At 50.3% G+C, this 14,752-nt stretch overlaps 1 protein-coding gene across 2 annotated transcripts in view; it reads left to right on the forward strand.

The window, feature by feature from the left end:
- Positions 1-12,369, forward strand: part of Mtus2 (microtubule associated scaffold protein 2) — a 438,067-nt gene extending 425,698 nt beyond the window's left edge. For both annotated transcript variants that reach the window (XM_003477411.5, XM_005007024.4), the window contains 5 exons: positions 566-639; positions 4,111-4,209; positions 5,202-5,321; positions 7,735-7,832; positions 9,506-12,369. In XM_003477411.5, the coding sequence (XP_003477459.2) occupies positions 566-639; positions 4,111-4,209; positions 5,202-5,321; positions 7,735-7,832; positions 9,506-9,719 (605 nt within the window). In that variant the 3' untranslated portion in view covers positions 9,720-12,369. The remainder of the gene's footprint in view (positions 1-565; positions 640-4,110; positions 4,210-5,201; positions 5,322-7,734; positions 7,833-9,505) is intronic.
- Positions 12,370-14,752: the final 2,383 nt, after the last annotated feature.

A 14,752-nucleotide genomic window follows, 5' to 3' on the forward strand; every position in this document is an offset into this window, starting at 1 on the left:
TCTCAGAGTGTGGCCTGGAGGTCACCAGCTGTCCATGAAGACACAGCACTGTTCCATCCAGGAACAGCTCGTCACACACCCACTCTTCTCAGGAAGGTCTTTCCCCTGCCCCAGATGGCTGCTTCACGCCGGGAAGACAAGTCCTGGAAGGGGAAGCATGGGTGTTGGACATCAGTTAATTGTTTTTGCTTTTAGGAAAAACAGAATGAATGGGCTCTGTGAGCAAAGGCCCTAGCTAAGTGGGGAGGGGTGGCTGCAGGATGCAGAGTTGTAAGTGTACGAGTGAGCATGTGTGTGCAAGCATCTGTGTGCAATGCACACGTGTGCCTGTGTGGTCTGTCGTCCTCCTCCTTAATTGCTTCTTTCCCTTTTCCTCTTCTTTACCCTTAGTCCCATCTTTTCTCTCCTAAGTCACAACCCCACCATCAGATACCCTTTCAGACTCTCTCAGGAGTCTCTCCAGCTTTGAGCCTGGATCACTTATATATCTGCTTTTATCCTCCAAAAGCATCTTGCTATATCTTTTTCAGAAGGCCAGCCTAACCATCTGATGCCTTCTTTCCAGAACTGGTGTCTACCCATGAACTTGAAAAGAAAGAATTGGAAGAAAATTTTGAAAAACTGAGGCTGTCGCTGCAGGTTAGCTTTTCTTTATTTTCTTATGAAGCATCATTAATCCTGCTCACCAAGGTTTATCTAGCACCCACTGTGTACTAGCTCCTGAATAAAACACTGAAATACAAAGACAATAAGACATCTTCTTGGCCTGTTAGGAGTTGGCCGGCCACTCAGAGATGTGCCACAAATAGCAGCAGACAACACTGAAAGCGAACACCCAGCTGGATCAGAAGAAGAGTGTGGCTGGGGCCCTACGGAAGCTCAGGAGGTTTCCTCAGCAGCTGATCTGATCAGAGATGTCTGTGCAGCAATTAAGCTGGGTTTTTAGAAAAGGGAGGATGTGGGGCAGACATGAGTCTAGCAGGTGAGGGGTTCAGGTTGTGAAATCAGAATGTTCACACCAGACTTTAGAGACTTTAGAAGTGGGTGAGATGAAAATCCACTGTTGCCTCTCCCTGCTGCCTAAAGAAAATGTTGGTCTCAGATGCTCGAAGAGCTGCCCTGATTAAGAGAAGATTGCAGGGTTTCCCAGGTTTCATGATCTCCAGAGACCCAGCCCAGCTATTCTTCTGGGAAAAGCCACTGTGGCTCCCAGCCCTGGGGAGGAGCCATCTGGAAGCAGGGGTGAGGTGGGCAGCACAGTTCCCAGTGTAGAAATCCTGATCACACCCAGATTGCTCACTGAATATCAAGGACAGTTCTATCTGGAAGTTGTGGAAGGTTTTCCCTATAACCACAGGACACAGGAAGGGATCTTGCTTCTTTGATGATGGCTCTGTCCTCTGGCAGCCTGTGTCACCTGGAGCTGCCCTGCCAGAAGAGTCCAGAATTGTAGAGCTACCCCATGTCACAGCTGTCAAGTGAGTGATTCAAACATTTTAGGGGTTGGGAAGGTAGCTCAGTGGCAGGGAGCTTGCCTAACGTTCATGAGGCCCCAGATCCAAGGCCCAAAAAGGCCAAAAAAAATTTTTTTTCACCACTGAGTCTTCCTTGTGCTAATAGCATCAGTGACCATGAGTTCCGAGTACTTAAATGTAACTCTCCACCTGGCAGAATCCACTGGGGCTGGAGACTGTTGCCTGAAGCAATGTGGTCATACTTCCCTGGGCTCCTAGCAGCTGGAAGAGAATAGTGTGGGGGTGTAGAGATTTGAGGTTGGAGTTTAAATCCCTGCTCTGCCTGCTCTTCCTAACTTTGAGATCTTGGACAGTTATACAGGCCCTATAAACCTCAGTTCACTCACTTTTGACATGGGTATGATAGCAAAATTGTTCTCAAGGAAGAGCAGATTAAGAGAAAGAAGGTGTCAAGGGTAAATAGTACTCAGGTCCGGGTGGCATACAACTGTCATCTCGGCCACTGGGGAGACGGAGGCAGAAAGATCGTAAGTTTGGGGCTAGCCTAGCAACTTCGTGAGAACCTGTCTCAAACTTAAAAATAAAAAGGGCTGGGGCCTTAGCTCAGTGGGAGGGCACCCTGGGTACAGTCTCCAGTACCAAAGAAAGAAGAGAAAAGGGAAGGGAAGGGAAGGGGAGGGGAGGGGAGGGGAGGGGAGGGGAGGGGAGGGAAGAGGAGGAGAGGGGAGGGGAGGGGAGGAGAGGAAAAGAGAGAGGAGGGGAGGGGAGGGGAGGAAAGGGGAGAGGAAGGGAGGCAATCAAGCCAGCAGCTGAGGATAATAGCACTGGGTTGGCTTGCGGTAAGTGCCAATAAGTCTAAGTAGCAGCCATTGCTATTTTAATAACTACAAGCATTGTTACGTTTATGATCATCGCTATTCTCATACTGCCTGCCGTTTGTTGATTTCTTCCATGACCTATACCTCATCTGGCCACCAGCTGGATCTTTTTGCCCCTTACGCTAACATAAAGTAGCCATCGAAGCTGAAAATCAGTCTGTCCTGTCTGAGTGCAGCAGCCCCATCTGTCCCTGTGGGTTTGTTCTGAATAATGGCAAAGCAGGCAGGGAAATCCCAGCCTGCTGTTTTAGAGCCGTCCTGGGTAGTGACTGCCCGGTGAGGTTTCTGTGGCTTCGCTTTGTAATGGTGGGAAGAAGTTTCAGAGGCACGTTTCCCTGTATAGCACGCAGGAAGTGTGGTGCGGGAGCCAGGTAATGACACGGGTAGTCCCCTTGTGGAAGGGAAGTGTGCAGTGCTGGGGACTTGAACCTGGCCTGTGGGGCTGCCCTGGGCCGTGATTTCTAGACTCCTGTGTGCACAAACTCCCATTGACAAGTCTGCTGCTCTAATATATATATATATATATATATATATATATATATATCATAAAAACTTTTATATATCTAGTATATAAAAACTTTTAGTGTTTAAAAATGAAATGAAAGTAAATAGGAGAAAAAGAAAAGAATTAGGAAAAAGAGCCTGCCTGAGTGAGGCCAATTCCCTTCCTAGAAGAGTCCCCAGAGTGCTGCGGTCCCTGCATTTTAGGGTTACAGGCAAAGGATGGAGGGGCGGACACTTCGGGTGATCCGGGCAGGATGTGCAGGACTGAGGCTCTCCTCAGGCTTCAGGACAAAACCAACAACCAGTGTCCTGTGTCCTCTGTACCCCGTGGTAATGAGAGCCATGGCTGAGGTTAGGAGGGAGGAGTCAGCATCACTGCCGTGGGGAAGGAGCTCAGCATGTCCTCGGAAAGGACCTTCAGTCTTTCAGGCTACATGGAGAGCTGCTCCACTGTGGTGCACGCTGGGGTCAGGGGTGTCTGGCTAGTTGGGGGCTAGAGTCTAAACGGAGGGGAGAGCGGATGGTGCAGCTCTTGTGGTAGCTTGTATCAGCTGCGAGGCCAGGGCCAGAAATGAGCAGGAAGGAGAGGGAATTGATGGAAGGCACCAGGATATGAGATGCCAGCTGTGTAACCCTGAGGCCAGCTCTGTCGCTGCTGCAGGGAAGAACATATGCAGGTGTTACAGGTGTAGCTGGGGACACGTTTGTGTCTGCACTTCAGAAGGAGCCTGACTCTTTCCGGAAGGCAGAAGAGCAGTCATGCAGGGCAGGGTAGGAGGCCAGGAAGGAGCCTGTGGAGAAGCTCTTACCCAGAAGGGCTGGCAGGGAGGGAACTTGACCGGGCAGAGCCGTGGGACTTGACCGATCCTTGACTCCTTTGTTTCGGTGCTGGTGATAGAATGGGTCTCAGAGAAGGAGGTCCAGGCTGATGCGAAGACTTCTGGCTTCAGCTTTGTATCTGAGAACAATTCTTCTTGTGGTAGAGGAACCTCGGTCCGTGTAAAATCAGCCCTGGATGCCTCTCTACAGACTGCACGTGGGAGAGCAGACACTGCATGAGCCTTCTCAGTAGCCGAGGCACTCGTCTTACGTTTTGTGTCTGTTGTAGTCAAAGCATCAAGAAGGGTCAGCAGTGGGGTCTCCTGCCATCATGGACATGGGGCTCAGGTGAAACCCTCTGAAGAGCCCCAGGGAGGTGGCAGGTTGTGCTTCTCGAGTGGCTGGCTCTGGACATCTTGTGTCATTACTTGCAGGACCAGGTGGACACACTGACCTTCCAGAGCCAGTCTTTGCGGGACCGCGCCCGGCGCTTTGAGGAGGCTTTGAGGAAAAACACAGAAGAGCAGCTGGAGGTAGTCTTGACTTTAGGGCTCCCTGCACCACAAGGTCCTCTGCCTCTTCCTCAGTCCTGCCCAAGAGCAAGGTGTTCGTGCTGACCTGCTACAAAATGACCGCTGGCCACGTCCTCCCCCGGCTGTTTAAACAGTGCCTATCGGCACCTCTCCCTCAGACAGACCACTGCACGGGTTTCTCTATCAGCCTGTTCCTGACCCCAAATCCCACCATGCTCCCCACACGTCCCTGGGATCCCATGACAGGCGGAGTCTGGAAACTTGTCCTCCTGGCCAGGGTCCTCCCTCGGTACTGCTCTCTCAACTGTGCTTCAAATTGGCATGGGAAACTAGTAGGACCAGGAGAACTTTTCCAGAAAAACTGGGAGAACTCCATCCCTTTAATAGAGTACTGCCAGATCAAATACACCCCATTAAATTTGAATTGTAGAAAGACAAAGATTTGAAGATAAGTACCTACCACTGAAATGCTTCCATTAAAAATAAATTGTACTGTTGTTTATCTGGTATTACCATTGAATGAATAGATATCTGGTGTTTTTCTTCAGGGATTTTCTATGGGTTAAGCCAATTTGCTCTTTTCCTATGCACAGGACAGGGCTTCCCCATGGGCGCAGGTGGAACCCAGGAGACCCCAGCTTCCTGGTGAATCACATCATTTAGGAAAATGTTCAAAGCTGGTGCTGGGCTTCCTGTCTTTACCCCCCTGAGCTCATTTCTCGGGACAGGCTGGCAATGCCCACAATTCTCATTTTCAGACTTTCCAGCGCACTGTGGCCGTGCCTTGTTCCCTACTTCCCATCTGGAAGTTTAGGGGGGTTCAGTGGTGAGCTGTAGGGGCATCCTGCTGTGAGCACCCTGTCTCTCACGGGGCTGGAGCTGTCCCCTGGGTAGCTGGTTACAGAAAACCAGATTTGTCTGGACAGCTAACACTGGAGCACCCTTGGTGCCGCTGGGAACCCCAGAAACAGTGGATTACTCTCACCCCGTAGGTGGCACTGGCTCCTTATCAGCACTTGGAAGAAGACATGAAGAGCTTGAAGCAGGTGTTAGAGATGAAGAATCAGCAAATACACCAGCAGGAAAAGAAGATTATGGAGCTGGAAAAGCTAGTGAGTAGGATCACTTGCTTAGGAGAGCATGCACTGTGAATTTCTTGCTGTCACTGATGTCACCATCAGCAGTGTTCAGCGAGCCGTGCCTCTTCTCTGACGCTGGCTACACCGGAGCAAAATCTTCCATGGCTAAGCCTCAGGGCTCCCCTCGGGAGGTGGGGGTTCTGCTAAGCAATCTCAGGCATGGCCTCCTTTCATCCAGCTCTGAGCTCCTCCCTCTTCCCTCCCCTGGTTTCCCAGGGGAAGGGCCACCCTCCCTGTCCCTGAGAGGAGATGTGAACCAGCACGCCTGGTTAATGTGTGCCGTGTCCTTGCAAAGCCTTGGTTCTTTTCCACAGCGCATGGGGCGTAGGTGTAATCCGTGCAATCATGAGCCACCTTATAGACGCAAGGTGGAAGCCTACGGAGGGGACAAGCATTTCACCAACACCTAGTGAGTGACCAAGTGTTTCAGACCCTTACAAGGCAGAAGGGGCAGGAGAGCTTTCTGGGGCCACTTCTACAAGGGTACTGATTCCAGTCATGAGGATACAGTTACTTCCCAGGAGCCCCACTCTTAATGCCATCACCTGGGGGTGAGGTTTCTACATACTCATCTGGGAGGGGCTGATAATCAAGTCCTTGTTCTCATCCTGCCCTCACCTCTGCCTAGTGGCCAGGGGCTCCCCTGGGGAAACAGAGCTCTCCAGCTCCCTCTTCCTGCACGGAGGCTGCAGGCCCAGCTCAGTCTAGAGTCTGAGAGTGGTGTCCAAAGTGAGGAGTGGAGATGCCTGCCTTCATGAGACGCATGCCCTTCCCCACTGCAAGGTGACCAGCTAACGGGACTGATTCTTATTATTTTCATTATTAGTGCTACTTTGAAAGTAAACACTTGCTACTATAAAGGGAATTATACAATTGTAGAAAATTATACAATGAAGCAAACAGAACTAAGAAAGTTAAATCATATTCCTACTACTGTTAACTCTTCCCAGAGTTGCTTCTTGGACACACACACGCACACACACACACACACACACACACACACACACACACACTATTGCACTATACTGGAGTTCCGTAGCCTACTTTCTTTCAGTTAACAGGTCCCTGACCGATCATCTCAGGTCCATTTGGCTCTGGAATGGCCTTTGCAGCCAGGAGCACCCGTTGTCTTTGTTTCTCAAGCCCCCTCTCTGCTTAGCTGTGTCCTCCTGCAGGCATCTCTAATTGCAGGGGTGCGTGTCGGGTAGCAGACAGACTGCAGTGTGTCACCTACCAGCATCCTGGGTGACGTGGGCCACGAATGCCAGAAGCGCCAAACCTCCAGGCACCTGCCAGAGCCCACAGGAAACTCACAGAAGCACCTGCCCCCTCCTGACCAGGCCTTGCAGTCTGCCTTGCAGTGTGGGGACTTAAGAGCCACCAGCTGTCCTCCTTAAGGCCACACTACACAGGGCCGCCCACATGTCCCTGGGCTTATCAGGCTGCTTTTAGTTTTACCACAGGTACCCATGACTTCTCCCTGCCTTTCCAGGCAAATGAAACTGCTTATTCATTTCCCATTTTCTGGGAGCAAAGATAAAGGCCAGGTGGGGCCCCTTGCTAAAGATCAAGGACAGAGACCAGCCGTATGGCTCCAGGTCCCAGTCCCTAGTCATGGGTAAGTGGCAGTTTTCTCTAAAGATTAACTGCATGAACAGTGAATGTGTCGCAGTCTTTCAAAAAATAATTTATTTCTAAATTCACCTTAGAATGGAACTGTACTTCAGGTAGGTCTCAGGCCCTAGATCAAAAACAGGAAAATGGCATAAATTGTGGGGAAAATTTATGTCCTAACAACCATAAGATGATGGAATTTTCTCATTATGTGCCAAACTGATCTTTGGCTTTGTGTTCCTGGATAACCAGGGGATCAAAAGGAAAAAGTGTGCCTATATTACTCATATTTCTACACCTCCATTTATTCAGGAGACTCTGAACAGGAGAGTGTGTGCCGGCCTGCACAGAGTCCCTGATGCAGTGTGGTTGACAGTTTGGGAAGAACCACAGGACCTGCAGGTCAAACTAGATCCCGGTGCTATCTGTGGCTGTTTTCTGAAGTTTATACACTAAATATACAGCATTTGCACAGGAACTAAGTACACATACATTCACACACAGCAAATGAAATAAAAATGTACATCTAAAATGTCCCTATCAGTGCTCACTTTTATTACCTACAATGCATTTTCTGTTGTTTTAGTCTCTTTAAAAAAGAAATACTGGGCACATCCCTCTAGGCTGATTTTACAGCCCACGAGTGCACTGCCAACTACAGTTTGCAAAATGCTCTTCTTGATAATTCTGCAAAGCCCAGAAACCGAGGGCCCCGGCGAGCCTCCTTCCCTGTGGCCTCACTGAGAAACTCTATGTACCTTCTCCCTTACAGGCTGAAAAGAATGTTATCTTGGAAGAAAAGATCCAAGTCCTCCAGCAGCAAAATGAAGACCTCAAAGTAAGGATTGACCAGAACACGGTTGTCACCAGGTAGGTGGGCCTGGCAGCTGGGCTGTCACCCTGGAAGAGGCCCTGCCCTTGGGCTGTCTCTTGTTCTTGGTCCAGTTGGCCTCGCTGTGAGCTGTAAGGCCTCCCTACACAGTCTTTTGGCTTCTCCCATGGCCAGCAGCACAGAAGCACACAGCTATGACCACCCACTCTGTGCATGGGCTCTGCTACCCTCAGGAATGAGTACACTCAGCAAAGGAGCCAGCGGGGGGCCCCAGCAGCATCAGGGAGTGTGGGGGTTTATTTCTGGGAAACATTGGGAGAAGACCAGTAGTGGGATGTTCCCAGATATAGCAGAGTCACCATTAGGTGACACCCCAAGACTTCCATCTTGGTCTTCCCTATGGGATCTGCTCTGGGGAGGCCTGATTTGTGAGGGAGAGTGTACCGCTCAGAGCTGGGTGAGAGCATGGTCCCCACTTTCTCTGCCAGCTCGAGCTGAGCCCCAGTGGTGTACCTCTAGCTTGAGCACTGGCCCTTGTCCTGGACTGGGCTCCTGTGTCATCCTGTCACACACACACACACACGGGCAAGACATGTCACGTGCACACATTCACTTACACATACATGCACACCTGTACTCATGCGTGCTCACGTTCACACACTGACAACCATTCTTGCCTGCTCTCATATGCCTTCATACTTGCAGGCTTGCACTGACACACACACGTATAAACTCTTGGGCACATACACGTAGAACCATTGCCTCCAACACCAATAAGCTCCTGGTGTTGACATTGTGTTCCCACCTCAGAGGCATATAGGTCAAGGCAGCAGATCCCATCACTCCTGCTCAAGGGGTCCTCAGGCCCCAAGCTGGGGTGACAGTCTCACCAGCCTCCCTGTAGACACAGCCCAAGGGTGGGAGAAAGTGCCTGAGTGTCACCCTGGACTGCTTAAGGTGCTCTTGCCAGTGCTGGCTTTGTCCCAGAGCAGTACCTTTTCTGGGCCTCAGTCTGTCCAGCTGTAAAATGTGTAGGTACTTACTCTTGCCAATTCCTTAAAGGTGCTGCTATTTCAAAAGTATGCAACAAGGCCAGCAGCTCAGACTTTACAACAAAAGACAAAAAAAGCACTGATTGGTTTTTCCTTCATGATTCTTTATCAGCAAGTGTAAACCATGCATCTGTTATGTACCAGTGTCATGTTGACTGCTAGAAAGTCAGTTATGTAGAGCCTTGGTCCTGTCCTCAAGGGCTCACGGTCCAGCGGGCAGCCAGATGCACAGAGCAGCTTCTATTTCAGGACAGACATCTGCTGTCCTGGAGGCCAAGGGAAGGCATCCTCTACCACCTGGTGGCCACCGGCTCCCTGTGCCAGGGTCACACTACCAGTACCATTGAGCCTGTGAGCAGTACCCCCACCCTGCTGCCCATGTTCCCCCTTTCCTCTCCAGCCTCTGGCCTTGGCTGTCACTAACAGCCTGTGACCTGCAGAGGACCTATGGGATGATTCAGTGTAGGCAGCCTCCGGCAGCAGACGTCCCAGCAGTCCAGAGATGACGTTTCAACCCAAGCTCCTGGCCCATGGGGCAGATCGGTCCTCATCTACATGCAGACAGTGTGCCTCACCATGCAGCACCCCTGGGCCCCATCTCAAGTTCAGCATCATTAGCATGCCTGCTGCTTGACTGCTTGTTATCCTTCCCCATGCAGACAGCTGTCAGAGGAAAACGCTAATCTCCAGGAATATGTGGAAAAAGAAACCCAGGAGAAGAAGAGACTGAGCAGAACCAACGAAGAGCTGCTTTGGAAGCTTCAAACGGGGGACCCTACGAGCCCGATTAAACTCTCCCCCACATCCCCAATTTACCGAGGCTCCTCATCGGGGCCCTCCTCTCCAGCCAGAGTCAGCACCACGCCCAGATGATGTCACCATGCAGCCTGCAGGGGCTCCAGCTTCTGTCCACCCCGGGAATGCTGACCAGGTGCCGGCAGGTGCCGGCCAGCTGCCCTGCGCGCATGCTCAGTAGCTGCATACCGCACCCCTGGCAGCATCCTCTTCTGACCCCTGTGTAGACTGACCTGGTACTGGCACTTAGGAAGATGTAAACGGTAGTCTGATGTGCAAAAACATTTTATCATAGTTAGAGCCAAAAGAAAGACAACTCCAATTATTCTTGAATGACGAACTTTCACTGCAGAATTTCAGGTTAGTTACAAATAGCTCAGTTTTGAATATACATTGAATAATCATTGTGTACTGCACCAAGATGTGTATATATTTAGGTACACATATATACACATGCAGCGGTTCTGAATTGCATTTTTTATAATGTGATGTGCTGACATATTTTAGTGAAGATCAGCAGTTTTATAATTTGTGCCTAAGGATTATTGGGAAATGAAAACGCATTTCTATCTAGCTTCCTAGGAATATTTCTACCCAAAATAGAAAAAGGAAAAAAAAAATCCAGATACAGAGAAGAAGCGCCTTTCAACCTGCCACCAAGTGGTAATCTGTTAACACAAACACCAGCGATTTGCGAGTGGTAACTGTCTTTGGAACAATCAGCTTCTTAGTCGACATGATGTGAGGTCATTATCATTCCATTCGCCACTTTTAATTCTGAATCCTCCTGTCGTGAGCAGATGAAGGCTAGAAGTGGGAAACCCTAAGGAGTTGGGTAGTTTTTCTGACGTTACTCATGACAGAAACTCATCTGTAATCATGTAAACACAGTTTTGCTTTTTTCCTAAATGGCATCTTGGAATCGGTCACTAAGGGATCATCGTGCCCTTGGGAAAACGTAGAGCAGCAGGACCTTTTACAGTGAGGATGAGGGTGACTTGGGCAGTGACCAAGACCATCACATCCCATCCTCGTGAAAGGGAGCTGCTGACCAATAGGGTACATATCTGACCAGGTGCAGAGCTAGACAGCAGCCTCCATGATTCCATTTGGTTTGCTCTGAGCTGATGCTGTACGTGGTCAAGGCATTGAAAGGTGACCCTCGGGCCCTTATTTCATAGGCAATTCCCCTTCAGTTCGGTTCTACAACTCCAGCCCGTCACTGCATATTGAAATGGCTCAGGGGCTTTGGCAGGGACTTCCAAACAACCACCCTTTCTGTTAGAGAGGACCAGTTCTGAAAGGGGAAAGGTCATCACGCAACCTCTCAGAAGCTCAGCTGTACCTTCTGCTGAACGATCAAGCATTGTATTTGACAGTGGTCCATCTTGGCCCCAGACGGTTCTCCAAACAGAGGAGCCATCGGAACAGCCGACCAGCCGTCCCGAGCTACTGGACTGGCATTTGTCTCTGAAATGATAGAATTAGAATGTGAAATGTATTTATGTAGTGCCGTGGAGGATTAGGAGCATGACACACAAAAGAAAAGTAGTTTTGACAGTCAGTAGGGTGATGACGACAATGTCTTTGTTCTCTGTATACGACAAAGACCCCTGCACTTTCCTCCCTGAGACCTCTGAGCGTTGTCCGGAGCGCAGGCCTGCTTTGAGCATGTCCAAGGCAAACAGAACCATGGAGCCCGGAAGAAATGGCCCATGGAAGGGGTTGGCTTGCCTAAAGTCACAAGCATGGTGACACAGGCAGACGTGGTCTGTGTACCTTACATGACTCCATTTGGGCCTCCTGGCTTCTCAGATACACCTCATTTGTAGCAAACCTCCAAGGGTCACGAGCGTTCTGGGGACATACGCAATACATTCACGTGAAAGAAACAGTTCTTTTCCTTTAGTGGCTCTGCATGAATCTGATAATGAGTTGGAAATTCTGTTAGAGTAGATCGGGCCATGTCAAGTAAATACACAATAATTTATTCTAGCAGGTACAACCTGCAAACACAAGTTTGGTTGTAGCTTAGCTCTCCAAAAATTAGGACCAGCTTCTATAACCGCACCTGCTAAATGCAGTTACACAGCAATACGGACTTCAGTGTGGTGTTAGCGTGTGGTATGGTGTGTTAGGCTGTCGTGGTCCAAGTCGTAGTGATGTTAGAACTAAGTAATCCCTCGGTAGGTGGACTAGAGCTTTGCCCTCACTGGCCCTGACCTTGGGCACTCGAGCTAATTTCCATGTGGCCCTGGCTTTGTTTTTCTCATCACGGACACCCATCATTTCTGGCTCCTCACGTGAGTCATTGCTGCTCCTGAATCACAGGGGATGGTAGCTGCTGTACCTCCTCCTCGATAGTCCACCCCTCCCCATTAGCATCTGGACCTCTCTCAGCGTAGAAATCTGCCTGTCTCAGGCTGGCGCCCTTATCCTATGTAAAAGCCACAGCCTCCTTGCCCACTTCAGACAGACGTGGCAGCTGGCACCAGTGTCTTCCATGCCCTTGGGACACCTGTGCTGGCCAGGCCCCACCCTCTGCTTGCCATAGGCTGGGAAGAAGCTCTGGCTGGACGTCAGGATGGGGAGGGAGCTGGCGCTCTCTGGGATTAACAGAATGGGTTCGTAACGCTCCTGGTTCTGTCCCTCCAGTTTCTGTACTGCATATTGGTGTTTAATTCTGAAAGCTATTAAAACGAACTTGAGGGGCTCTCTGTGAAATCCATCTGATGTAACGGGAGGTTTGTCCCTATCAGCCTAGGAAGAGAGGTGTTTCTCAGCCTGGGTTCCTTCTCTCTGTCTCTGTCTCTGTCTCTGTCTCTGTCTCTGTCTCTGTGTGTATGTGTGTATATGTGTGTGTCCAGCGTCAGCAGATTGTCACTGAGAGAAGACTAGAGACCTTCTGTCTGCAAACTCAGCAGGCCCACGGTCTCTCCGTCCACTCCTCAAGACCAGGGTCTTTAGCACCCTATTCCCTGGATTCGGGGAAGCTCAGTGGCTCTGCTCTGCCCAGCTGAAGTGGGATGAAACTTGGCTGGAAAGAAGACCCCCCAAAATTGAGTAAAATCCTTCACTGTTGATTTCAAATTCAGACGCAGGCTCTCTACCTTCAAAGAGTTTGGTCTATGGCCTGTTGCTTGCATCATGGCCCTCGTGGTGTGGATTCAAAATACACCATCCCTCTGATGAGGAATCCAGGATACCGGCAATCTGTGGTTGTCTCTCCCATACCGCAGGTGTAACTGGGAAACCTGTTCCTTCATTTCAGCCTGAAAAGGCTCACCCCATCCCACCAGCCTTCAGTTTGGGCTGCACAGCCTTAGAGAAGCCCACAGGTACATTGCATTGCTTGGGTTCACAAAGGATTGGTCCCTGGGCTTGCCAGTTCCTTGCGGTGGCTTTGTAGGGCAGCTATTTTAGGGAAACTGTGGCAGTTCTGCCCTCATGAGCAATGGCTGAACAGCCACTGTACAGAGCATCCCTTCATGTCACTTCCTGACCTGGTGAGGGACACCCCAGGGTCCCCTCCCTAGTCATCTGTGCTTCCCAGATTCCTGGTAGTGACAACCACTGATGAGTGCTTTTATCGTCAACATACTGCAGTGTATTAGTCTTCTGGAATGTCCTGAATGCCCTTCACTTACATGGTAACCACTTTCCCCTCTCCTTATCACCGCCCTGGGCAGTACACAGGCAAATGTCAGCATCTTTAACGAAGGAGCCAAGTGGTGACTTTCCATACAGGAAACGATTAGTGTCAACTGCCTGTGGAGAGCACTGCCCCGTCCTCCAGTGATTTGCAACAGGCTGAAGAAGACCTTTGAAATCAACTCATCCGTCACCATCTCTGCAGCAAGGAACCTTGGCCAGCCCAGCTCCTCCTTGTAGGAGATTTGTATAAATCACCAGACAGAGCTCTAGGGTGGAGCTGGATGGCTTCCCACCTGGAGCGGGAGCTGAAGGTCAGTTCTCAAAGCTAGTGTTGCTGTCAGTGCATGGGCATCAAGCAGTGACTGACTCCAATGAGATTACACCCTATTCTCTCACCCAGCATGGCCAGGAGGTGAGGATCCTGCCCACTCCAGTGACTTCAGCTGTTAAACACATGCACAAATACCACTGCCCCACCATCGCTAAAAACTGGCAAGCTGTTCTAGTTGTTAAGATTAGGAGTCAATTCATTTACATTTGCTAAATATCTTTAAAAGCCAATCTGCTGCTCTCAAACCTCTAGCCCCAAACATAAAAACAACGGGAGTTTCTGAGTGCCAAAATGTCCATTCCCATCTCAGCACGAGATGCCTCTATTTGCATCTCGAAGTGTTTCCAGGCCAGCAGGGCGGGAGGTCTAAGCACCTGTGTGTAGGCCCCTCCCCTCCTAGCAGCTCCGCCTCCTTCGCTCTGGGGCAACCACGCCACAGACCCCAGAGCGAGCTCCTAGCTCCGCTGCACAGCCTCTGCCTAGCTTCCCGTCTGCACTCTGGTTAATGTGGCGGAGGGTGGGCTGCATCCCTCGCCTCCCTGCGGTGCAGGAGGAATAACATTCTCCCATTCCTGAGAAGAGAAAAGCATCCCTGGCAAAGTTGCCCCAGCCCTGCTCCTGCTGCTTCCCCACCCAGCCCTCAGCCCCCCAGAATGAGGTGTTTGGCTTCACTGAGATGCCAGAGCTTTGCTGGGCTGTTCATTTTGTAAGCGAAGGTGCAGCCTGTTTTACTCCTGAAGCCTCTGCTCACCTTGCATTTTTAATAGCTGTATTTACAGCACGCTAGTCAAGCTTAATTTGGTAAAAATTAATTTGAACAGGGGCCGACGGGCTTATCTACAGCTGGTCCCCTCTCTCCCCACCGCAGCCGGTGCCTGGGTCTGTATGGTGGTGGATGGATTTGAAAGGTCAGCACAGTTTACCTGGCTGGAGTTCTCTTGCATACTGAGCCCTTTGTAGCCTTTTGATTCACAAGAGGTGTTTTGTAACACAGAGATGACGTGAGAAAGCTTGCTTCAGGTGACATTCTTTCAAGCCTCAGACTGGAATCGCTCCCTCGGGTCTGTGGAAGCCTGAGTTTTCTAAGAAATGGCGGAAAATCTGCAGCCCTTCGCGCAACCCACGC

Source organism: Cavia porcellus, unplaced genomic scaffold (assembly GCF_034190915.1).
Source record: "Cavia porcellus strain 051 isolate PalLab524CR breed Dunkin Hartley unplaced genomic scaffold, mCavPor4.1 scaffold_21, whole genome shotgun sequence".
In the NCBI taxonomy this organism is placed as follows: Eukaryota; Metazoa; Chordata; class Mammalia; order Rodentia; family Caviidae; genus Cavia; species Cavia porcellus.